The sequence below is a fragment of the Bemisia tabaci genome, chromosome 3, assembly GCF_918797505.1.
Source record: "Bemisia tabaci chromosome 3, PGI_BMITA_v3".
NCBI lineage: Eukaryota > Metazoa > Arthropoda > Insecta > Hemiptera > Aleyrodidae > Bemisia > Bemisia tabaci.
In genome coordinates, this window is record NC_092795.1 from 580,258 (window position 1) to 606,754 (window position 26,497).

At 40.4% G+C, this 26,497-nt stretch overlaps 1 protein-coding gene across 1 annotated transcript in view; it reads right to left on the minus strand.

Moving 5' to 3' along the window:
* Window positions 1-271: 271 nt before the first annotated feature.
* The window catches only part of l(2)05287 (WD repeat-containing protein l(2)05287), a 44,094-nt gene continuing 17,868 nt past the window's right edge, over window positions 272-26,497 (minus strand). The window contains exons 14-15 of the mRNA XM_019053689.2: window positions 7,561-7,640; window positions 272-667 (exon numbers count right to left, since the gene is read on the minus strand). Coding sequence (XP_018909234.2) covers window positions 649-667; window positions 7,561-7,640 — 99 coding nt within the window. The 3' untranslated portion in view covers window positions 272-648. The remainder of the gene's footprint in view (window positions 668-7,560; window positions 7,641-26,497) is intronic.

A 26,497-nucleotide genomic window follows, 5' to 3' on the forward strand; every position in this document is an offset into this window, starting at 1 on the left:
TGTTCTAAATCAATATTTCGCAACTAAACTTGACTTCTATGAGACTCGGTAAGTACAATTTGGAATCTTGTCAAAAATTGAAAGTGTGATCACACAGTACTTAATACAAGAGAAAAAAAGACCCAAACTCTCCTCTCACCTTAAATAAGATGTCCAAGATCCTCTTTTAAGAGCTCAGTTAAACTTGACTTTTTGATCGAAAAAAATTATTTTAACCATATAAATACAAGTACAGGAAAAAGAGTGGTTAAGTAAAAGAAGAAAAAAAGTATTCATACTCACAGCTTTTTTTTTATTTCATTTTATTTTTGTTTTTATCATTATACAATTTTTTTAGACGCTTTCATGCACTTTGTATACATTTTTAGTAAAAATTTACATAATTTTTTAATTACATAAAAGTAAAATACCCTTTCCTAAAAATTAAGTAATGTAACAAAAATACTCTTTGGTGGGTGTTCGTGTTACATTATTTTACATGATCGATGATACCATTGAAATTCTTCATTGCAACTTATATTAAGACAACTGCCTTACTATAAAGAAACACACTCTAGGCTCAACAACAATAGAGACACTTGTAAAGAATCAAATCATGAGCAACCTTATTACAGGAGGTGAAGTTGAGAGTGCAGTGTTCCACATACTTTAATTTGTTTTTCTCTCCCTGTCGAGGAAAAAAAAAAGCATATTTTAGTAGAGAATTATGGGAAAATATGAGTAAATATATAAGCATGCTCAAAACACTCTTGATAGCAAGATTCTCTCTCCCTTCAAAAATTGAGATTCTCAATCACGATGTAATGGCAAATAAAACACCCATCACAATAAGCGATAAAAAAAATCTCTATCCTCAACTTGTGAATATTTACTAAACGAACCATCGACATTGAAACTGAAAACACATCTCGATGGCCAAGGTGCAAAACCACGCTTCTCCATTGCGATGTTTCTTAATTTCCCTTCCTCTTTTATTCTATCAAGGAATAACAAGCCAACTTAATAGCTTGAATTTGAACAGAATATTTAGCTAACCGAGAAGAAAAATCATGGAAGTTATCAAGAAAGTACAGTCGCTAGTTTTCCGAGGAAAAAATATAGTAGGACGGGAATTATGCTAGGTCGCAAACAGCGATACGTGGTTTTCCACGTTGGTCATCGATATCTCAGATACGATTTTCAAAATTTCCGTTTCTTCTTTAAGTAAATACTTTGTGACAGGATATCTACAATATTACACACTGAACGTACGTGGTTTCATAATTTCAACAACGATTGTTTGGAGGGACTGCATATCAACTGAATCTGGGGAGGGTAGAAAGGGGGGGGGGAGTATTTCTAGAGGATGGGCAGAACCGAGGAAAAGGAGCTCATTCATGAACTTTTCAGGGGCTCATTCCCTAATGAGAGACCGAGTACCTCAACAGAGTTCCAGATACCAATGAATATCAATTTTTATCAACCTTTTGCCAATTCTTTGGCTCTTGTTCAGATTTCTAATTCTAAAAGCGTTTTTGATGTTTATACATACATTAAGCCGCTTTTATAGTGCAGCCTCGCGCTCTGCGACGCCCAATCGCCATTGCCCCCCATCCTCCCAGAGACCGTCAGGCAATTGCCACCTTCTGATCTCCTCCTCCACCCCTTGTCGCCAACCTTTCACAGGACGTCCACGCCGTCGCCTATGAAGTTTATACTTGTATTATAAAGCCAATGAAAGCATTTAACAGTTCTGACGATTCGAATACTCATGAGGTCAATCATGGCCGGATTTACCTACTTGCCGCCCATGGGCCGCCTGTATTTTGCCGCCCTCTTCTCATGCATTTTGAAACATCAATAAAAACCATCAAGTGAACGTGCCGGAGGGAGAAGGGTGCATAAGACGCGTTCACTCGTGTTGGACACATTTTTTGCGTAAGCCCTGTCAACACTACTAGCAAAAGTTCACGGAACTTCGCGCGAAAGTTCAGTTCCGTAAACCTATCTCTGTGGGGACAAGGCCTTTCATTTGTAAGAAATGAACTAGAAAATTAAGAAAGAACAAACATAAATGTGGTTTAATTATTTTAACTTCCGCCGCCGTGCCGCGCTGACCACACTTTGTTTGGCGCAATGCGTGAAGTATTCATGTAGTCTTGTAGGCACTGTGCGTTTCACGCCGCGCCAACCGCTGTTGACCGTACTGTGTTTGACGCAATGCGTGAAGTATTCATGCAGTCTCGTAGGCGCTAATATGTGTTACATGCCGACCGCCTCGTCGAGGGCTTCTCCTTCTCATCTCAAGTCCTCGTCATCATTTCTCTTTGCGCCGCGCCGCTCCAGGCCAAATTAAGTGTTTGGTTTCTTTCTAAACTCAACTAATTAGAGGTGCGCAGTCTTTTGTATCACCGAAATACGAAAAAATTAGACATTAATGAACTCTCAGAAAATGAGAGATTTTGTCACCTTTTCTTGTTTGTAATTTTTTTCTGAATCCGCTTTTTTTGTACCTGCATTTAAAAAAATTGCAAAATTTGCCGCCATGGGCCGCGGCCCATGTGGCCACCCCCTTAATCCGGCCCTGAGGTCAATAACGGCGACTCCGACGCAATAACATAAATACCTATTAAAATGGTCTCGAAGCGGTAAAATAGGAGATTCCCTGATTTCCCTTGAAATTGGTCACTCTTTGAGGAATCGATGTATCCCAGTTTGCCTGGTTTTTACCGGTCCTAGACACGACGGTATATAATGTAACTGCCTGGTCAACTTCTCATGGATGCGTTAATTTTACAAGTTTTCCGTAACGTTCATTCGTTTTAGTTTTTTTTAGGCTTGAACGTGTTCTGTGTAATGGAGGCTCTCCCTCCTCCTCGAGTGTTGGGTAATTTAGGAGCGCTGCCCAAAGGGCCAAAAGTTAAACGGAAGGTGCTCCGAATGAACATGAATTCTGCCGTGCTGAGGAAGAACGCCGTATGAACATTCGAGAGTTGCCAAATTTCCTTCAATTAAGTGTATATTTCTGCGGAAAGATATGAATATTTTCCCTCGAAATTTTCAGGGACTCTAAGTGAAATTGCGAGGAAAATTATCTGAAAAATTGGAAGGAAAACATTGATAGCTAAGTTTAGGAGGAAATTCGAGTTTTATGTTGGGAAATTTGGGAGGGCCTGAAGGTAGATACGGCGTTGTTCCTTAGGGCGGGAGAATTAGAGACGGGCTGAGGTCGAGAGGGAGACGCATCCCGGAGGAGACGTCGAGACTGAGTCCGGCCAAGAGGCCGAGGGAGAGGCGGCGGCGGCGGCGGCCACAATAAAACGGTACTTAACCCACATCCAGGATGAGGATGAGAAGCCAGAGCCGCGAGACGTGTACGTGCATCTCTTCACTCGGACACGTTCCACGCTTGGCCTGGACCCTGGGGCTTGGCCTGGACCCTGGGCCTGGGTCTGGACCTGGACGAGGGGACACGGGACATGAGCCACTGCGGTCCCTTTCGTCCCGTGTCCGTTCCGTTGACTCCGCTTTGAGCCATGACGCGCCGCGCCGCGCCGCGCCACGCCGGCCACCAACTTGATCCGCTCTCACCCGACTCCCAGTGCCACTGCATCACTCCACGCGCCGTTTCCGCCTTCACCTCGCAAGGATTCCTCCAATCCTTCCTCATATCCACGCCTCAAGTCCCGAACCACGTATCTCCATTGCGGCCTCTCAAAATCTCTCCACCTACTTTACCTATTTCTTCCAAGAGAAACAAGGCAACTTTATACATATTGCTTCAACTCAACACGCAATATTCTCCTGATAAAGAGGAAAAATCAAGAGGCTTTCATGAAATTAAGTTTAACAATTCTCCCAAGAGAAAATAAGATATGAAGGGAAGTCTACGACCAAGTCGCAAACAGAGATACACGCGTTCGCACTTATAAGGCCATCTATACCGTTTAAGAAATTACCCGAGAACGAGTTTCTTCTTTCATGAATTTGTCCATCGAGACAGTTTAGAAATTACAGTCGAGTCCCGATTATCCGCCATTCGGATTATTTACAGTTTTTTCCGGTGGCTTTTTCCATGGAGTGGAAGGAAATTTAAGGGTGAGTCTAATCAAATTCGCGACAGATTCTCTCTAAACACCTGGAGAAGATGGGAGCCTAAATCCGTTACGATCGCAAACTTGTGTAAACAAAATTCTCATAGGTATGATGCTTGCTGAAACTACCTCTTCTGAGGTAGAAAATAGCTATTGATTTTTGACTTATAATAAAATTTCTGTCTGATATTTGTCAAGGGTTGTCCTTGATCACTGTTTTCGGCCAGATAGCTGAGTTTGGAATTAGTAGCGATTGCCGATGATCCGCGGTAGCTCCGGCCCCACGCCACCGCGGATAATTCAGGCTCGACTGTACGTACGTAACGCTCTAGGAGGAAGGGGGTCTGAGCCTGCGTTGGGGCCGTATTCCTTGAATCTTACTCGAGGCTGGCGACACTTCTCCATTTGATGATACATATGTTGAAGATCTGAAACCCTCCTTATCACTCACTTGACCACATCGCGGCTTCCTGAGGAAAGGAGCGATTGAAGGGACAGCAACGGACTAGGACACGACCCCTCATGCGTTGTACAAGCCAGGGAACATTCGCGGCAGCGTTACGTGACGCTACAACAAGCGCATATCCACGATTTTTCGCCCATCTAAGATAAAAAATCAACAAATGCTGGCAATTTTTATCCAAAGTGTTTCACAAAACGGAGGACGAGGGGCCCAACTGAGTGTTAAGTAACTTTTAAAAGGGTATAGACCTGCGAAAGGATACCAAGTTACGTTACAATAAGAAGGGGTGAGGGTGGTATAAGAATTAAAGTTCTCTAAACTCCTCAATTTGAACTCCTCACCCACCGAAAAACCAAAGCTTTTTCGAATCAAAATCTAAATTGGTTTCTTAGAAAAATGCCTTGACTATCCCTATAAAGGTACTTACGGGGCTTCACGCATGGCTTCGTGTATCGAACGTGTCGTGATAGTAGGGAACGTATTTTTCGGCCGTAGCGTTCATGGTCGTTGACCGTGCAGCAAATCAATGATAACGATGTCAGGGACCGCTCGGCGCTCATGAATGATCACGTCAATCTTTCGGGAGAATGGGGTCTGGCTGGACCGACACGATGGACGAAACGAGTGATTCACAACTGAGAGAGAGGAGGAGGAGGAGGAGGGGTATTTGGTACTGCGTCACGTAATTCACGTAAAATCTGATTACGATACTTCTGGCTGAAGGAAGGATGGCAACTTTCGTCATTAAAGTCGCTACATGATTTAAAAAGCATTACCGTTGGCGCGGGCAAAAGGGCCAAAATCTTAAGAGATAAAAATTCAAGTCAAGGACTTTTGTTGAGTCGAGTCAAAAATCAAAGTTTGAGAAAACTCTTTTCAGGGGCCGTTAATAAAATGCTTGACGCTCTAGGCGGCAGGGGGAGGGAGGGAGGTCTGAGCCTACGTTACGAGGGGATGAAGAGGAGCCTCCGACTGAGTTACGGAGGAGCGCACGGCGTCAACTTTTCGAAAGTCTCGGATGAAAAATCGAGGCGAAGTAGCTACTTTCCATCCGAAATTCATCAAAAAACGCTAATTCAAGGGATGAAAAGGATAAACCGGTACGGAATTTGTTCAGGAAGTGCAGACCTGTGTTACGGATGCGTTGCGAGGGAAGTAAAAAAATCCGATTTCTAGCGTTCCGTGTTTTCTGAACTTGGTGTAAAATTGCGATATAATCAGACAATTTTGTGCGTACCCCATACAAAACAAATCAGAATTTGAAAGAGCTCTCTTTCAAAACTATACGTTTTTTGAGCAGAGCTACCACCTTCAGACCACCCTTTCTCCCGCTCAGTGTGACTTTTTTATGATAGAAAGCAATGATATTCTTGCATTTCTGTGCATAATTCTACAACGAAGGATACTGAACATAATATTAGGAAGATCAAGTTTTTAAAAAAAAGGAGTATGAAAAAAAAATTAAAAAAGAATTGAATAAATATATTCATTTTATATAAATAAAATTATTATTATTTTAATTATTTATTTAATTATATTATAATTATTTATTATTATTATAATTATTTGGTATTTTTATTTTGTATTAAATTATTTTCTAATTATTTATATTTATTTTTTTTATTTTATTTTTTATTTTTAAATTATTTTTTTATTTTTTTAAATTTTATCTTCATTTGTATATTTTTATTGTTAATTTTTTTATTTTTTGAATTATCTATCAATTAATTTTTGTTTATTTTTGTATATACATATACATATTTTTGCGACATTGTATGAGGGCGCATTCCCTTATATTGATTGGAGAAAATCATCTGTTGAGAAACAACAGAAAGGAGAACACCTGAAACAGTGGAAAAGTGTCCCCTCCGATTTGCAGCACAGCATCTGCTTGACCTCATATCTGAGTTCTACGACCAAAATTACACAGGGATTGATACCTCACATGACACTATATGCGCATTTTAAAAAACCGAAATCCCAGAGGCCTTATTATGGCCGCCATTTTGAAATTTAGGCATTTTGGGGGGTGTTCCGGGGTCGGACCGTGGTAAACTTTTGGTATGTTCTTCAGGAGGACCTACTGATGACGTTTACATAGGAAAAGTTTGTTCAGCAATTTGTTCCGGGTCAAATCGTGTTTCTCCCTGACTAATAATGTTTAACAACGTTGTCACAATATATCTAAGAAATATTTATTGAAACGTTTTTTAATAATGTTCCAGAAACATTTCTAAAAACGTTTTGAAAATATTGTCTAAAATATAATGTCAGGCAACATTGCTGAAACATTGCTTAAACGTTGCTGCTTTACCTTTACAAAGCAATATCATCAAAAATGTTGCCTTGCAACGTTGCGGCAACGTACGGGCTTGGTTTGTCTCCAAGTGCTCATAGGGCACTCCTCTGTCTTATGGTATCAATTTTCAAAATTAGTATTTTTTGGCAATCAGCCTCCTCCTCTTTCCCCTCAATTTTTAATTTTGGTGGAATAAGATTCTCTTTCACGAACAAGTTATTGGAAGACGAAAACACATGCGTCGACTTCCTCATCACTTGTTCGACGATTTTGCATTCTCAATACTAAACTTCTAGCGATCCGCATTACATTAATTCTGTTGCGTAACGCAACGAGGAGGAAAAATTGCGTATTCTTGAAAAATATGAACTAGGAGAAGTTTTGAATATAACTAGCCGCATGTTTTTTCCTGTCGAAAATTCAAAGTCTAGAAAAAATATTTTGAAAATATACCTTGAACTCAAACTCTGTCATTGATACTTCTACCCTCGAATTCTTGGTTGCATTCGGCTGATGAGCGACTTGGCTCCTTTCTGTGCTTCAACTCGATTTAATTTATTTGAATAATTCAAAATGCATGCAGCATCGAAGCCACTTCGAGATGAAGGGCACACATATGGGCAAAATCATATGCTGGAACACTTTATATGAGAAAGTACGGAGAAGGATGTCATGAAATAAGAATAAGGGCTGAAAATAAAGGATCAAAAATTAAAACAACTCACTTGTAAATCAAGAAAGACCTTAACAAAGGATTGCATAAAGTGCTGACGGGTGCCATTGTGTGGCATGGGAAACTCAAAAACTGAAACAAATAAAATGAAAAATGCATTACATGCTTCGTTCGGCTCAACTGCACTGCGTCTTGATTCACGCCTGGTTTCTACGTACTAAAAAATTAAAGTTAGCAAGATTCAAAAGCAGGGGGGGCAAAAATTAATAGATGCGCTCATTTAGAATTCACGTTCCAAGTTGCCAGTAACATCGAAACTGGATGCAATATTTTGGCGTAATGCCATGAAAAAAAGAAGGTAGGTATAAAAGCTTGGGAGTACTGCCGCGGATGCGGCGATTTGATAGAACTATTCCGGCTCAAAGGACTTCTGTGGTGCTTATTCAAAAAACGAAGGAGCTTACAATCAGACTTTTCCTTCACCACTACCTACCTCTACCGCGGCGCGTTGAGTTAGCCCAAGTTGCTATACACATAACGTCAAAACTTCTTGGTTTGCTTCTTCTCCGATTATTTTTGAAGCTATCTAATTTCCATTGGAAAATTCCCCTATGAAACGAAGGATTTCCTCCTATTCGTCTCTGGATTTTCTTGGAAAAAATAAAATTTCACTTCAAAGTTTAGGGAGAAAATGGACTTTTTGATCTTTTTCCTGATTCTTTGAAACAGAGCCAACAAGAACCACCAATTTTAAAAATAACTTGATTTCGGGGTGGAGAAGGAAGAAATGTCCGGTTTTCAGCACCAATTCCTTGACGAATCCGTATTTCCTCGGATGTTTCTCATTCTTGATGAGAACAGATGTCTAAAGAGCGAAACCACCTACCTCCGTGACGTTGCAGACTTACTGTCATACTTAATCGTGTTCATGGAAAACTAGTCAACCTAATTCCTTGGAAACCTTTTTGATTTTTCTCCTCTGTAAGGAGGATATTCTGTAAAAAATTTCAAGCTATCAAGTCGCCCTGGTAAAAATTGGCAGTAGAATCTGTGTTCCAAAATACCATAGACCTACAGCCGGCCGTAAGATTTCCAATAGCTTCTATAGCCGGCTACACAATTTCTTATAGCCTTTTATAGCCGATGGCGATTAAGCAACAGCCAGGCGATAAAGTGTATGCTGAACGTTACTAATTACGGATGCTAGAACTTGGGTGAGTTTTTGGACTACTGCTCTCTTTTTAGGCCGCAGTATCTTGATTTATTTTGTGAAGAAAGCTCCGTACTTTTGATGGATGCCTTCCATTCCTAATATATTAGAGCGCCTTCAGTTTCGTACGATACTGTGCAATACCTCTGGTGTGAAATAGGTGCTTCAAGCGCCGTGGCACTAAGGCGGGCAGACAGCGCATTGGCGCCTACAAACCTAACTGGGATACTTCACACATTGCGCAATGCGTGAAGTATCCCTGTTAGGTTTGTAGGCGCCATTGCGTCGCCGCTCCGCTTTGTGTTAGGCTCTAATATTAATCGGGCGGAGTCAGCGTTATTCAATTCATGATTTTGAAATGTTTGCACATCCTGTATGGATTATTCTCATTTTAATTGATGAAAAAAAATATGTATTAAAGGAAAATATAACGTGTGTTTTGTAAATATTACTTTAAGGTGGTTCCGTATCAAACTTAATGGTTTCCAAAGCACGCGAATTTCTACACAATTTCTTATAGCCTTTAATAATCGATGGCGAAAAAGCAACAGCCAGGCGATAAAATGTAAAGCCCGGCGATAAGAACCATAGCCCGGCTGTATAATTTTTTATCGCTTCGTATAGCCCGGCCGTATGGTTTTTCTCCGCATTCTACAGCCAGCTATATGATTTTCTGTAGCCTTCTTTAGCCGGCTATAAGAATTCCTATGGTATTTTGAAACGCAGCTCTTATCGCCAATTTTCACCAGGGCGGCTCGTTTCTCTTCAAAAAAGTGAAACAGGAGCGAACATTTTGAAACCTTTGAATTTTTTCTGGGTGATGGAGATACGTGGTTTCACACTTTGTCAATGGATATAAGCTTTGTAAATTTCGCTTCCGTGTCATGAGGTCCCTTTCGCCGGAAACGGTGACGCATATCCTTGCGAAAAGTCCACGTCACATCGGATAAATCGAGGGACTGGTCACCGATGACTACGAGGCGGAAAAAGGCTGATTATACCGTCTAAAAATAAAACGTCACAGATTCTTACATCTAAAAATAAAGTCCCTGCTGGAAAATACGACTCAAGTTACTCCGTATGCAAATCCTTATTCATGAGACCCGCAACGTGTTTACTTACGTCAGTTACGTACATTTAAGTGACTCATTTCCTTCCAAGAATCTGATGAGGGGATTTCAACTGGACTAAAGTAAAAGCAGTTACTCGAGGATGTGCATCCGATTCCGATAGAGTGGTGATTGACTGTGTTACAACTTACGAGCTGGAAAAGGAGTAGAAAATTCGTAACTTCTCTGACGCGAGGGCGTATCTCTGTTTCCAGGCGTGCTTGGGTTGCGGAAAGCATGGGGTTACGAGTGAACGATACGGCTCAACTGGAATAGTAGTAACGCTCTTATGTCAGAGAAGCGGCCGATGTTCAGGAGCTAACTGCATAGGCTTTGCTCCACACATGAGATCCAGCCAACAGAGTAGTCTGTTTCAAGTTACATCGCACGAAAATCACGTAGAGCGGCTCAGAAATTTCTCGGCTTAAGATTAAATTGAGACCAAAATTCCGAGACACATAATGCTCGACCCTCGCAACTTGAGCTACAGGCTTTTCTCGTTTCACCATGCATGGGCTTTAAATCATGGACCACCAAAATTATCCGGGTACAATCCAACAAACCATGTAACTATCCTTGCAGGCAGTTATTTAATGATAATGCTCTTTATACTCTCCCATCACTATACATTCTTCAGAGCATGAAATACGCTGTACTTAATGGACTGATAACACCAACATATACAATGTTCCCTAAACATAACTAAAACAGAGGACACAAAAGTACAGATAACGTCAAATTTTTGTTACAGATCTCGGGTTCTATAATATTAAATATTTGTTTAGATTTTCAAATGGACGTATTTCTGTCAAACGGAACTAAGCGCCATCGGAGGAGGAAGGTAGAGGGGACTTGGATTGGCGTTGGAATCGGGCGTCGGGCTCATTCCGTCCTATACTCGCAATGCTTTTCCATGGCGCTTAGTTCCGTTTGACAGAACGCGCTATCCGGCATTCTAAATTCCTCAAAAGGAACTCAATTTGGCGCTTAGTTCCGTTTGACAGAAATACCTCCAAATAATCGACAAATCTTTAAAAATTAAAGTTTATTTAAAGAACTCGAACTTTACAGCATTATTTTCCCCCATAGAAAGTTCATAATTGAAAAGGCTTTTTACAGCCAAAACGGATTCCTGGAACTTAAGTGCTAAACTGTTTCATATCAGTAAAACGTCGTACACGATGTATGTATTATAATGTATGTAATGTAATGTGATGTGTTGTATGATAATGTAAGTTCACCTGTACCGTGGTCAAGTTGTTTTGACTTATTACGTGCTAAATTGATAAAATAAAATAGAAATAAACTGGGGGGTTTGATGGAGAAGATTATGGCAAAATTGAATTCTGTTTGGATTGCATTTTGCCCTTCGGAACTATGTTTTAAAATTGGCTCACCTAAAAAAACACCCATCTACATTGGGAAACTAATGACACATGCGTTGTTTATGAAATGAGCCAAAAACTGTAGCTCCTTAATGCAGAATGGAGTCAATTTTACAATACGGGGCTGCTATTTCTAGTTCATCCATGAAAGCACATATCTGCTTGCAGACAAAGTAATGGCACAAAAGTTGTTTTTAAAATGAGTTAGAGACGGTGGTTCCTGATTACAAAATGTAGAACAATGAGCGCTTATGATGGATCTCAATTCAAGAGACCTGCCGCAACGATTAGTAAATGGTGTCGGGCGAAATCCATGACGTCAGAACTCAGTTCTCGCTCAATCGAGGATCGGAGGTCGATGACTGAAAAACATGAGCAATGAAACAGGGCTGCCATGCTAAGGGAAAACACCGTATCGACTTTCATGCCTCGCCAAATTTCCTTAGATAAAATACAAATCTATTGGGAAACGGGTGTATATTTTTCTTCCAATTTTTCAAACGATTTATTTGGTAATTTATTGAAAACAATGTGAGAATTTCAGTGAAAACGTTGAGGAAATTTCTTGTAACATACATTTTGATGCGGGGAAATTTGGCAACGTTGGAATGCTCATACGGCGTTTTTCCTTGGCGCGGAAGAGTTGAGCGGGTTGCGAGCAGCCACCAGCGAGTGTGTTTGGAAACAAGCACTTCCCGCATGGCTCCAACAAAATCCAACAACTAACAACCTTCTCCATCGTTCTATACCGAACATGATAGACCCAACACCAAGAATCTGCGGTATGTAAACAACCATCTCCATCGTTCTATACCGAACATGATAGACCCAACACCAAGAATCTGCGGTATGTAAACGGTTCAAGCAAGTTGTTAGCATGTTTCGGGCCGGTGGAAGTCACGTTCAAGTTCTCGAGTTGAAATCAAAGAAAGGAGGATCAACCTGGGATTTGTTTTTTCCTCACAACTTGACAAATTAATTACCTAAACGACGTGGCAAAGAATTGCTTGAATTTGATGATCTTGGATGGAAAATGATCCGAAAACTCTAATCCAGTTGCATATTTCGACGGATATTTCCATTTTTCGGGGAAACTATCAATTTTAAGCCAAAAATCCGCGGAGCGTTACCAAATAGCATTAAATTTTCATGACAACGAGTCGGAACTTTGTGTCATAACCCGTGTAGTTGAATCAGGGAAAATTTCAGCTTCAGATTCCGCAATTTGGCCAAACTAGCTTAATAGCAACAAGTACTGATGCTCACCGCACTTGAACGACTACGAGGGAAAGAAGAGTTTGGGGGAAAATATAGAAAGCGGTGCTTTGATCTGATTCTTGAGAACAAATCTGGACGATTCTGAGGGTGGATTTGGTTATGACGCTCCGAGGGGTTTTTCACGGAAAATCTTCCGATTGTAAGAAACGGGCGGATGAGAAAGTGTGACACAAAGCACAAAGGATACTCGAGAGATGCGGATGAATAATTGCAAAGCTTTCTTGGAATCTACCCTTTTGAGCTCGCAAGACAGATGTGCGTTCCTCGGATGCAAGTTGCCAGCTTTTTGCATACTATATACACGTGCTCGATATTTAAAGCAGTGCACCCAGAGACGAGGTAAGAATTAAACCACGCGTTTTCCTATCAAAAACTCAAGCAAAAGATGTCGGCCATATCAAACATTTTCAAAATTAACTTAAATAGACTTGGTAGTTTACATTAAACACAATGAATTCAAACTTTCAGTTCACGATGAAAGCCGACCTAAAGCTATCGCTTTATTTTACAAAATTCGTATTATCATCATCATTAATTGTTCTTACAACAAAAATTCCAAGATTATTTTTTCCCCTTTGACTCCGGATTGTCCACGTGGAATCGCTAATTCAAGGATCAATGATGCGAGAGTCTAATTTAATATTACGGCTAGGCTGTAGATTACACAATGCGAGCGACAAGGCTGACTACATGATTTCATATAAATTTTGGACGACTTATTTCTCGTGCCTCCGTTCCGGGTTCAGAGGCCGTAGTTGCGGCTTCAAGATCCGGGAAATCCGGACTACTCAATGCTCAATCGTACCATCCGATTCTTTCAATATTATCACTAGCATTTCTTTTTTCCTTCTCAAAACAAAAAAATCAAACCTTTTCGCCGCGCCGTTGATACTACCACTTCAAAAAACGTAGTTTCCAGAGAAGGAACTACATTGATCACGAAAAATTTAAATTTCACAATGGCAAACGAATTTTATGAAATATCTCAAATTCGATCAATTTCATGAAATATTTTGACGTCAAATATCAAACAAGTCGCAATTCCGTATAGTTCCGTGACACATTTTGATTTTATTTTTATTCAACCCTAAGGAAAGGCTGGGGTTAGTGTTCATGGTTGTTCCTAAAACAGTTCTTTTCCTAAAGAGGCTCCATTAGGTTTACATTGTGATTAAGGGAGGTTAAAGAGAATTCTTTAAATGGCACCATAAAAATGAACAATTTTAACAAACCTCGAGTGAAATTCGACTGTACAACTTTGAAAATAGATCCTTGAGCACGCTTAAACTATGCGCTCAAAACTACAATAGTGGCAAAAGAAAAACCGACAAGACCAGCGTGGAGGCTACTTCAGTATTAATCTTCCATCGCATTGCTAAGGCGCAACGATACAACTATTCGTACTCCTCGGAATGCGTGCGGTATCACACCACAATTGAAGGCGATTCCGAAACTACCAACTTACCATGCCGGAATTCTCGTGTCGCATAAATACGGTGTCTACTACAGCTAGCTGGCAAATATCAAGTACTTTTGCATTACTTTTCAGTATCTTTCCAAAAAAATTCAGTGTGTGCCTCATAAGCAGAAAAGTTCAGTCTTTTTTGGTACCTTTAAGTGAAGACATTTACGCGGAAATCGCTACACAAACAGCGTAGCCACGAAATTCGAAGCTCATTGCTGGCCTGAGAATCAACTGGCTTCACAATCACAATCTAGCGGGAAAATACTACATTAAGAATCATTGCGTAACGGATTACATACTTTCCAGGCTACTTTAAAAAACAACCGCGGCACGAAGCAAAAATTCCGGAGCTTATGGGGATTTTCCGTACTTTTTCAATACTTGCGGACAGCTTCAAAAAAATCAATACTATTTCCGGATTTTTTGGTGCAGTAGACACCTTGATAATTAAGGTGGGTGCGAACCTGCTTTAAAATTATCAAAACTCGCACTATATTTTCTTTCAAATTGTATACTTTTTGCAGTGGTAAATCACTGTAATTCCTTTCAAGGGGTCATTTTCAAAGTTTTACGGCTCATTCCTTTCACTCGAGGTTTGCAAAAACTGTTCATTCATAATGCTATTTGAAGGATCTCCTTAACCCTTCCTCAATAGCAATTTAAGGCACATGAGGCCCTCTAAGAAAAAGAGCTGTATAAGGAACGACTATAGGCGAATTTCTGCGGGTATATATTGAGTCAAGTTTTCCGATCAGGACGGTAGGGTTCCAACCCGATGGAGAAAAACGCTCTGCTAATTTTAAGGACTAAACTTGGCTGTTTAATACATTTTGACCTACGCTTGCATCCATTGACCTTTAGACCCACCTCGAGAGGTGATTCGCGAATTTTGGAAACGACCGTCATTGCTGCCAGCACAGGAGGTCTACTTAAACAGGCTGACCAAAAATCAGTACTCTTACAGTACTTTTTCGGTAAATTCCCAAGAAATGCAGTACCTCCTCAACAGAAAAATTCAGTACTTTTTTCAGTACCTCCAAGTTTATCAAAATTCCAAAAATTTGAATTTCTCTCAAATTGAGACAAAAATGACAGAAAAATTAGAAAAATTCCGGAACTTGTTGCAGAATTTCCGCACTTTTCCAGTACTTCTGGACCGCCTTAAAAATGCAGTACTATTTCCGGACTTGTAGACACCCTGCAGCATGAAAAGCAACTGCTGTAGGCGCACCATCGCCCGAGGGGAATTTCGTTTTGTTGTGACGGAGGTTGGGAGTAAGTCTAAAACTTAAGGAAATCCACTCGACTTAAGTGTACGATCCCCTGGATTTCCAAGAGCGGCACAACGGCGGAAGAGATGCAAGCAGACAACGCTGCATCCGGGTAAAAAGAAGAAAAAAAGTGAAAAGCGGAGAAAGAGGATTGCGGGCCGCGCAGCGCGTAGGTGCGGGAAACCCGCGGCGATACCCGCGTAAATATTTGAAAACGGAATAAAATTCAAGACGAAGAGGAATGAGCCGGAAGGATCAAAACAAAGAAGGGATGAAGGAGGACGAGACGTCGCCGTCGGGCGGGGGAGGAGGAGGAGGAGGAGGAGGAGGAGGAGGAGGAGGGAGATATAAAAAGAAAGTACTGCGACAAGACCACTTGTTAAGCAGTTAAAACCTATCTGTTGCGTCAGACGCATCCACGCCGCAGTTTACAACTATTTGCCGGAGCTCAGGAGACGGGATGTTGCGTTCTCTTTGGTCTTCACTCGAGCCTCAACTTGAGCTATCTCCGTTTTGAAACCAGTGCTTAGTGGTCAAAAGTGCAGTTTCATTGTCTACGGGCCAAACCAAAGTGCGAATTTCGGCGCGTTTTGCGAAAACCACGCGGAACGCAAAACGGAATACGTGTTGAGTTTCTGAAAATAACTTTTTTTTCTTTCTTTTTCTTTTTTTTAATTTAGTGCGCGAGGGTAGACTTGAATAAACTGCGAAAATACAAGGCAGTGAAAACCTGTTCTTCATTCTCGAGACACTGTCTAAACAATCCAGAGAAGCGAATCGGGAGATACCGATTAAAGTTTTTTGGACTCGGGTGGAAACTCACAACTTGGGCAGTTTGAAAGATAACCGGGTCTTAAAAATTCAAGCGATTTTTTGGGGATTTCGCTGTCGACTGAAAATCCAAGTCTAACGTTGAACTCTGGCACGATGCAGCTTAAAACTTTACGGAAATATTTATATTTGTTCGCATCGAGGTACATCCTATTTGGAGCGTTGGTTATAGTCTTCATGGCTCTACAAACCGATTCATTTCCAGCTGCAAGCCCAGAAGAGGTAAATAGGACCCTTCAGTTTGCCATTAGTAGATTTTCCTAATATCTTGAAAAGAAGTTACATACTTCGTATCATCAGATCTGAAATAGGTATTTCAAACTGGTAGTTGGGCGAAAATTTGAAAAAGAGGACATTCTTGTCCCTCCAGGTCTTTCATTAGCATTCCTATTTTCTTAGCCTAAATATGAAGAAAACACTTTTTTCTAGAAACGTACATTAAACAATTGCCTAATATTAATGTTTTTTGGTAATTTTGTACCCTTTGAATGGTGTCAAACTCAAGACCGTCCCGCATCTCGACACTATGGTTTCTTGCTTGCTCTGTTATAACTCAAAGAGTAAAACGTTATTCGAGAACTTACACATAATTAAATATTTGAAAAAGTTTCTTCGTTGTAAAAAAATAAAATAGAAGATAATAGTAATATAACTTAATATTAATTATTATAAATAAATAAAATAATTCGCAGTGTAATTCGTCCACAAGCGGATAAGAGCGTTCAAAAAAGTTTACTCGCGACAGATCCTAAAGATAAATGCTCATACCAAAAAGCGAGTAAGTAGCGTAAACGTAATTCGGTCGGCGTGGGTGTTCCCCAAGGATACCCTGAAAAGAAATGAAGTATTCACCATTTCCAGGTTGAAGTTTTTGGTGATTCGCAATAACATCAGTTGGCAAGTAATAATTCTGTTCTCTTGGGAACTCACGACCGTTACACTGGGTTTTTTTTTTTTTTTTTTTTTTTTTTTTTTTTTTTAAATATTTTTCAATGAAATCGTGCATGCTATGTGTTAAAGGGTATGAACCAAGCTACAAATCTGGTGCTTATTTGTTTGTTCCCAAAGATGGCGGCACGTGCTGCGTATTTGTTTCGAAACTCGCGACCGTCAAAAATAACTGAAATTTGAAAAGGAAAAACTATGTAAAAAAAAAATTTCTGAAAACATTGGGACCATATACGTTTGCAGATCCTAGAAATCGTCTAGAATTAAGAAAACACAACTTCCAGGGGAAATGATGAACTTAATTTTTCAACTTTTTTCACCCTGAAATGTCCCCCATTTTAAATTTTCGCCAAGGTGATGAGAAATACGCATGCTCTCAGCTTCCAAAATAAGTCCAAGATTTTGGATAATGAAGTGTGGGGTTCGCGAGTCGAGGACTCGTTTTTACCGAAACTACTTTCCTTTGTACTTTGTATCGCACGAAAATTCTACAATGTTTTCCTCAAAAGCAAAGGACAGTGTAAACAGAAGCGGTACACTTATCTTGATTCTCGAAGTTTACAATTTAATGTGGTGGATTGATTTGAGTTTAACATTATGAATCAACCAATTTTCCGTAAAATCGAATTTTGTGCGGTGATTTCTCTCTGCAGCGTGTGTTTTACCTCTTGAAACGATGGTGAATTGCGTACTGTACATACAATTGATTCACTTTACCAATGCATACACTGCATTTGATTCTCTACCGATAAAATTGCATGCGATTCCTTTACGTCCATTCCAAGATATCCAACTGATTTTTGGTTCACTTTGATTTTCATCTAATTAGTTACTTCTTTGATTTTTATAAAATGTACAAAAAAATTGATATTACAGTATGTACTTGATTCTTTACCGATGAGGTTGAGTTAGGTTCATAGCTGTCTCACAATCAACCAAAAATAGTGCTGAGATGTTGCAAAAAGTCAGCGTGATAAAGGATTTCTGTGACAAACATTGCTCGATTCAAAGAGATCGAAACGCGTTGCAAAAGAGAGATGGTCGCAAAAAAAAATCGCTTTCATCGGAAGAATGCTCATAAAAGTGTAACACAAATGTACCAAGTTAAAGCTAAGAAGGCGAGAATGGAGAGAGATAAAACATTGTTGTTCCATACGTGGTTTGCTTAAGGGCGAAAAATTAGGAAACGTTACTGCGATCCATTGAGGCACGCAGAGATCGTAGGTAGTTTCATTAAAATTAAGTTCCTTCTCGAGTCTCTGAACTTACCTATCTTCAAAATCCCAAAGCTTGAAAACTTCGCAGGTATTCATTAAATATTTCCTTCATAATTTGGAAGACATGAAGTAGGGATCCTTATTTTCTGCATGACCCTCATACGAGGGTAATCCCAAAAGTCTTGCGCGTTTTGCTCTCATTTTAAAACTATTAATGCTAGGGAAAATCTGATTAGATGCTCATATGAGGCATACATTCAGCTTTAATTGAAGCCCAAGTTTTTAAAAATCGGATGAACAGGACGCTGAGGAGGTTATTTCTCCCGCGCCGCCTCCGATGCGTTTTCCGCCACCTCCAGGCTCGCGATAAACCAGCTTTTTCGGAGCCCACCTGGCATGAATCTTTTTAAATTCAATCATTTATGAACGATTTGATGCGAGACATATCGAGAAATAACAGGAAAATATTCGAGCATTTTTTTAAGTGGCACTCGGCAATCTTGGCGGGTTAAAGCGTCGACTCATTGCACTAAGTCACGATAGATCACACTTGGCCTGCCATCTCGGGCTTCATCGTGCACTTCTGTTCTTCTTCGCGAAACGATTGGCTCAACCTCCGGACATTCCCATCGCTCATCGCATTTTCCCAGTGAACTGCTTGAGGTATGCGAATAATGTCACATGGTCTAACACCTTCTAAAGTCAAAAATTGAATTACTGACCGAATTAACTTCACAGTTCTTTGGCTTTGAAAGTGCCATATAACTTTACCACGCACTTTACACAATAAGCTTGCACTAATGTCGAAAGAACACTGATTCCACTCATCATCGAAGGCCTAAAAAACAGCATGCTGAACAGGATAACAACCTGGTGAAAAATATTGATAAGGATTTCAATGCTATCGGATCAGATTGGCCGTAATGGTCTGCATATTTTACTTACCACGGATACAGTGCGTTTGGAGGTGGCGAGAAACGCATCGAAGGCGACGCGAGAGAAATGACCTCCTGAGCAACCTGTTCACCCGATTTTTAAAAACTTGGGCTTAAATTAAAGCTGCGAGTATGTCTCATGTGCACATTTAATCGGATTTTCCCGATCTTTAATAGTTTTGAAATGAGAGCAAAACGCGGAAGACCTTTAGGATTACCTTTGTATGTTGCGGAACGGCGAGATCAAATTTTGTCGGTCAAAAAATTGAAGGGTTTCTTCGGTAAAAAGGAGCAAGAGGCTTGCAATGCTGCTAAGATCGTGTAGTTTTTCATGGCATTTACAGCAAATGAAAATCATTCTCAGTCAACTTATTTCCACACAATAGTGAGGAAAAATTCAGAGCAGAGTCAGGGAAAAATTCATGACAAGAGCTTTTGAATAGATCATTTGTAATAAAAGAACTACGCAGGGGGGGTGCAGAAACTTCCCAACCACGCGACTGGCCGTCCGCATGAAATGGGGGAACCCATGTGGGGACGAAAAAATTGGGGAAACCCTTTATTTTCTTCTTTAAGGGTTTAGGGGGAACTTGAGTGTTGAGTGCGCTACTTTGAGGGAACCTAACTGTCGACCGCGCGTTACTATATGTGTTGGGCAAAATTCTGCGGAAATTTAAAATGGGGGAACCTAAATTTATTTTGGGGGAACCCTTGGAAGTTTCTGCACCCCTGGAACTTCGTATCATAATCTTAGCGGCATTGAAAGCCGCATACGCCTTTTTACCGAGAAAGTCTTTAAAATGTAACCCTGTCCTCACGCAATTTTCACGCGAGATTCAGTTTTTCGAAAATATTCTTGAAAATAGAAAACGAGGTTTAAAGCTATTTGTATAAAACTCATTAGATACGCTCTGCTTTATGTTAATCAATATTCATCAATCTCTAACGCAAAAACAGGTTTTTTTAAAAAAAAAAAAAATATTTCTAAAAAGAAAACAGTCTGTAAAAGCAGTGTGCGTGACGCCGCGCCGTAACCCCCACCTGAAATAGCAATTTCGCCTTCGATTTTCGAGCTGGGCAAAAATAATCCCCTAGGTGATAATAGTCGTTGATTCGAGAATTATCTAATCGTCTATGATGCTTCTCTCGCATCAGAATGGTCTTCGTTATCTATTGCTTATGTCTAGCAATTTGAAATAGCAGCTCACTGGTAGTGGCTTTTTTAAAAATGTTCATTCAGGCTAGCAAAATGTATGCACTGACGGAGATCTAAAACCAAACGTGGATTCTTCCAGCCGTAAAATTGTTGATGCATTCGCAAAGTTCTACGGAAAACAGGAATAAAAATAGAGCATGTTCCTCTTTGTTAGGTGTTTGGTGACATTGTAACTCGTGGGAGAGTAACTTTTAACTGTATCTCGCTAACTTACGAAACTGATCCATGTCTAGAGAGTCTTGCGAGCTTATTACTTGCTGACGGTGTAGATGCAGAAAATGGTGCGGATTTAGAATCCTCTTCGATAAAACGAAAACAAATTGGAGTGCGTCAACGTTGCTTAAAAACTAAAAAGGATTAAATTTCGTAAATAAAACTACAATAATATTATACATTTTCTCTAATTTTCTTTAGTTACCGATTAATTTCCTAAAAAAATTGAGTCTTTTATCATCCGAAAATCCCAAAACAATTCGGAAGAAAAAAAGCCTTTTGCGCCTATGCCAGGCAGATAAGTTACGTTTAATTTTCAAAAGAGCTGTGTGTAGTTAGATGAAAAAAATTGAAGTATTACTAAAATTTGAAAATTTTGAGAGTGAGGATCGGTACATCTGTGCCTTCTCTAAACTTAGACCAACACCCATGGCTTGGGTGAGCATCGAAGAAAACGTTGAGAACTTTGGCGTGGAAAAAAAATTAGTGAAAAAACATCTACATCATCATCATGTCTAGAATTCTTTAGTATATCATTCCCTGATTTTTCTTAATTCCCACGGACAAGTTTTCTGATTAAACCCCGAAATTCCCTTTCATTTTTCTATGGATTCTCCTGGCGGGAAAGAATCTCCAAAATCCAGAGAGGGAGGGCTTATTCCTGCTTATTTGGTATCCGTGTTACATAAGCAAAGAAATGAATTCACCCCGGCTCGATGTGCTATATGTATAAAATTCAACAGAAAGACGTAGTGGTGCTACGGCGACTGGATACAACTAGTCATGCTTGAAGGGCGTGTGTGTTGCCTCTTCAATAAATAAAGGCACCCCGGCTTCCTTAGCACTTCTATAGATGTATGTATCAAATACCACCAAAATACTGCGGCTGGATACAACAATTATTTCCGCTTAAAGGACGTCCGAGAATTTTACTTCGACACAAGTATCTCTTCCTCCGCGATAAAAGCCACAAATTCGTCTTCATCTTAATTTTTTTTTTTTTTTTTTTTTTTTTTTTTTTTTTTTTTTTTTTTTTTTTTATACATTGCGCCTCATGGCGCTGTCTGGGGAACGGAGGAATTGATTATTTAAGAGGGATTTCGTCTTGACCGTGGTTCGACTTAATATTAGCGAGATTTCACAATGTAGTTTTATTTAGACAAAGTGAAGACAGAGAACCCCAAAATGGCGTATTATTCGTCGAATAGGATTCCTCTAAAGGGCGCAAGTTCCTGGATCATGAGGACACTAAACCCTGAGCGGAGCATGAAAGTCCCTTGTCGTTCTGACGAGACGGCTTCCTAAGGAAGTCAACACCTCCGGTGACGTGACGTCAAGCTTACATCGTCGCTAGAACGCTAGAGGGAGTGTTAAGTAAACGTTGCTCCCGAAACGTAACAGGATTAAACGGGGCCTTTAGGAGGATCGTGCCGGGCCGCCTGAAGGCGCCGCAACTCATTTCTAGCCGAATCATCGACACTGCTGCCCAATTTACTCCGAGTTTCTAAATTAAATTTCCCTTCCTTCAACTTCTCATAATCAGTTCGAAGAGCATTCGTAAATTACGTGACTCACTTTTTCGGCATTTTTCGACACCTCCCCCCCTCCATCCCCTTATTACGCTTTGTGACGCGACCCTGGAGTCCCAAATGGATTACATTTTGCAAAAAGGAACCACTAGCACTGCAATGTTGCTAAGATTGTGCAACTTCTTTTGTCTTGGAGGAAAAACCCGATTATCCATTCATAGTTTCTATTTTACTCGCTAAAAACTGTAAATTTAAGACAAAAATTACCATCTAAATTTCATAGTTTTTCACGATTTCCGCAATTTTATTGCAAAAGATGAAGTTGCACAATCTTAGCATCATTGCAATGCTAGTGGTTCCTTTTTTCAAAATGCAATCCAAATAATAACTCAACGCTTTAAGATCGGCCCTCCCTCCCTTTAAGATTCCAAAAATTGTATGGAAAACTGTTGAATATACGGGCGAATAAAATTTCAAGTCTTTTCAGTGAGAGAAAGAAATGAGGATGAGACATTCATTTAATTGAATACTGTTGTTGAGAATCTATTACGTATCTCGAGTAATTAAAATGAAAAAAAAAAAAAAACTTGGAGGCAACATGTGAGCGTTACAGGGGAGTGAAGAAAAATGAACATCGTAATTCGATAAACAACCGTAAATTGACAATCACATCTGAGAATCGACCGAAAAAACCTGTGATCGATCGACAAATTAACCCGGGCATCGATAGAATATTGGCAATTGCTTCACGTTTATATTTTTGGATCGATTCATCTCGATCGAAATCGACATCGGTTTTTTTAAAATTTGTCGATGGATTCGTGTCGAGCAACTCCGTGGCCTTTGCAACGGGCTGATTGTTGAAATCGGTAGACAAAGCTGTAGACAAAGAAGGCAAAAAGAATATGGAGGGATCCTATTGGTAGAAGCGAGTAGTTGCAATGGAAAAAGAAGGTAAATAATGGACTAACTAACGGCAACCCTTGAGAGACCATTTAATACTCCTAAGTCCATCATTTTCTCCCTTAGTCTACAGGAAGGACCCATTTCAAGCGATAGGATGGCTCTATACTCCTTATGTCTTCTTTGTCTATAGATTTGTCTATGGATTTCAAGAATCTTGAGCCAGATTCTTGCCAAAACTTAACTTGAGAAAGAGTCCGTGACATGAGTTGATAGAAGCGGGCCTGAATGAGAGAGTGACGAGATGAAAAGTGTAATAACTTTGGCAACCGCAACTCAGAATCCAGTGGCACAGCCACAGCCACACTTGACTTGCCGCCGCGCCGCGCCGCGCCGCGCCGCGCCAGGGTGTTGATGAATGAAAATTGAATAAGCCGTTTAGGAGCAACTTGACACTACTAAAAGAAAAGGCGTCATCGTCCTGGAGGGGAATAAGCGGCCGCGACAGTCGACAAAAATCATCAACAGTATTTAAGAGCAAAGAGCAACCAACTTACCCAACGGCGCCCGACATGAAGACCATCCTCAACATCTTCCACTAGCCAAGTAAGGGTGCGCATTCGTGACCGATCCTAGAGTACCTTTATAGCGAGAGTATGGACAGATCGCTTGATGGAGGGCTTAGGGCCCAAAAGTGCAGCCACCCTTCTGAGCAACTTCTAACACACAAAATTTCACTGCCAGCCTACAGAGTTCAATTCTAACCAAGATGGCCAAGAATGTACATAAATGAGCGTTCTTTTGCAAAAATAAGTAAATTTATGCTAAAAGTAAGCCAAATACATGCTCTATAAACGGCGGTTCGTAACAATTGTATTTAAAAATCGCTCTGGACATTCGAAATTCATAGGTTGGCTGCATTTCTGGGCCCTAACTTCATTCACGGAGGCATCGGTGAAGGCCTGATGGATTTTCGGAGTTTCACATCTCGTCACCTTCCGGGCAAAGTATCACAAGCGCCATGCGACGTTTAAAAATTTCCGCCGCCATTTTATTTTTTTACAGAGAAATTGTTCAACGAAGCTGTCCAAAACTTTTACTGAATTTTCTTTGTGCTGCCAATAAAATTCAGTGAAATTTTCAGACAAATTCAACCAGAAATTTCTCTGTAAAAAAATAAAATGGCGGCGGAAATTTTTAAACGTCGCATGGCGCTTGTGATACTTTGCCCGGAAGGTGACGATCTGTCCATACTCTCGCTATACAGGTACTCTAACCGATCCCACCAAAAAACTGCTTTTTTTAACCAGAAAAGTCGATAACATTCAATCGATTTTTTCGCCCCGCTTTATCAACAGAATCTATACTTTCCTCGCATTTATGCAATTTGCCCATTTTCAGGCTATTTCGGTACGTTATTTCTTACTCGTTTTTTAAATGCTCCATTGTTAAAGGTCCAAACACGGAATACCAAGAAATTCAGCGCCAACTAAATTTCGAGTTTTTTTTTTTTTGATAATATGCTGTTCCTTGAGATCTTCTGAGAAATATGAGCTTTTGGAATTGAGCATTTCGTGAGCCATCTCGAGCAAATTGGGTTTAACAAGTGCATTTTTCGGCAATGGGTCGGTTGCGCTGGTCACAGAATTGTGCTTTGATGCTTAATCCTAGTAGATTAGCTAAAAATATTAAGATCTGTTTAAACCGCAACGTTCTACGTTCAATATTAACCAAGATATCGCCCTTTAAAAAGTCGGTTTTTGAAGTCATCCACCGCGGTAGTGACACCCTTGGTTTCTTCCACCTTGGTTTTATCAGTCAAGGAGACACACCAAAGACATGAAAACGGAACACTCGTATCTACTAACACGGGGGAGAAGTGTTGCAGCCCTGGCGCTCTGCGTTTGTGTGAGTGTGTAAATAAGCGCGGGAATCCATGGCGGCAAACGAAAATTTGATTTGAACTTATGTACTCTTGATTTTTGCACATTTCTTGTTCTAAACTCGTTGTAAGTCACTAAAACGAACAAATAAATAAAGTTGGGACGGTGACTTGGTATAATACACCTACTTTGGCTCGGTAACAAGCAAGGATCTCAGATAAAGTTAGTTTTTATTCTGCTCATGGTGGTCCTGTCGGTTCAAACCGGCCACTACAGTCCTAGATGACCGCTTGAGCACACGGGAGAATTTCATGAGCGCCGATGGTCCCAAACTCAAGAATAGGAAGAAATAGGTCGGATAATGACTGAAATATCACGAAAGTTTCGTTGCTGATGTTTTACGATTCGCTAATTTCGAATTTGATGTAAAATCGCCTGCATTTTAACACCCTAACCTGCTAATGGTCGGCTAGTTTATGACATGCTGCAGCGCGGCACGGCGCGGCGTGCTGCCAGCTCGAAACGCGCACTGATGACGCCTCCAAACCTACAGGGATACTTCAAGCATTGCGCAATGCGTGAAGTAGCCCCTTAGGTTTGTAGGCGTCAGAGCGCGTTTTGCGCTGGCAGCACGTCGCCGCGGCTCTCCCGGCGCGGCGCGGCAGGCGGGTGGTGGACGATTTCTTGCGGGGAGAGCTCCCTGCCGGAGAAACTCGTGTATCGTGTAATTTTTTTTTTTTTTTAATTTTCGACTTTTAAAATTTCACACTGGTCGTGTGAAGTAATTAGTGAACTCTCAACGCTGGATGAAGTGTAATAATGAAAGGCGGGTCGTGCGCCATGCGCGCTGTGGACGGCGCAGGGTAGCTCATGAAATTCTTCCCTGTGCTCTGTCGCTAGATGACCATTACTCCCAAATGAGAATAATCGGTCGATGACGGACCAAAAATAAGTTAATTAACTTAAAAAAATATAAGTGGGTAATGGAATTCGATTAAAAATCAACTTGGAATACTTTTTTTTTTACGCAATTTTATTCAGTCCCCTATATTTGAATTTCAAACTTGTACCGATTTCGCCGCCAATCCTCTTGCCAATCGAAGAGTTTGCATGAATTTGCATCATTTTTTTTCTTCTGGCGATCCGCCTTTATGTCTTTGAGACAGACATTAGCACTGATTACTCTACGTGAAACGCGGATGAGAGCAGGACGGAAGAAACCAAGGGTGTCACTACCGCGGTGGATGACGTCAAAAACCGAACTTTTAAATGACTATATTTCCGTTGATATTTTGAACAGATTATAATCTGTTCAATAATTATTGAACAAATTTTAATATTTTTAGCTAATCTACAAGAATCTGGCATGAAAACACAATTCTGTGACCAGCGCAACTGACCCATTTATGCGAGTGGTCCGTTAAAAGTTTGAAATCTGATTCGTTGTGGAGCATACACGACAAAAATTGCTGAGAATATTGAAACTTTTGCCTCCTCCAACTTGAGTTCCCTTTTCGATGGACGGTCAGAATTCAGGATATTTGGCGGGTTTTTGTGGTTTCATCAGCATTGACCTAGCTGAGCGGAATCTGCGTA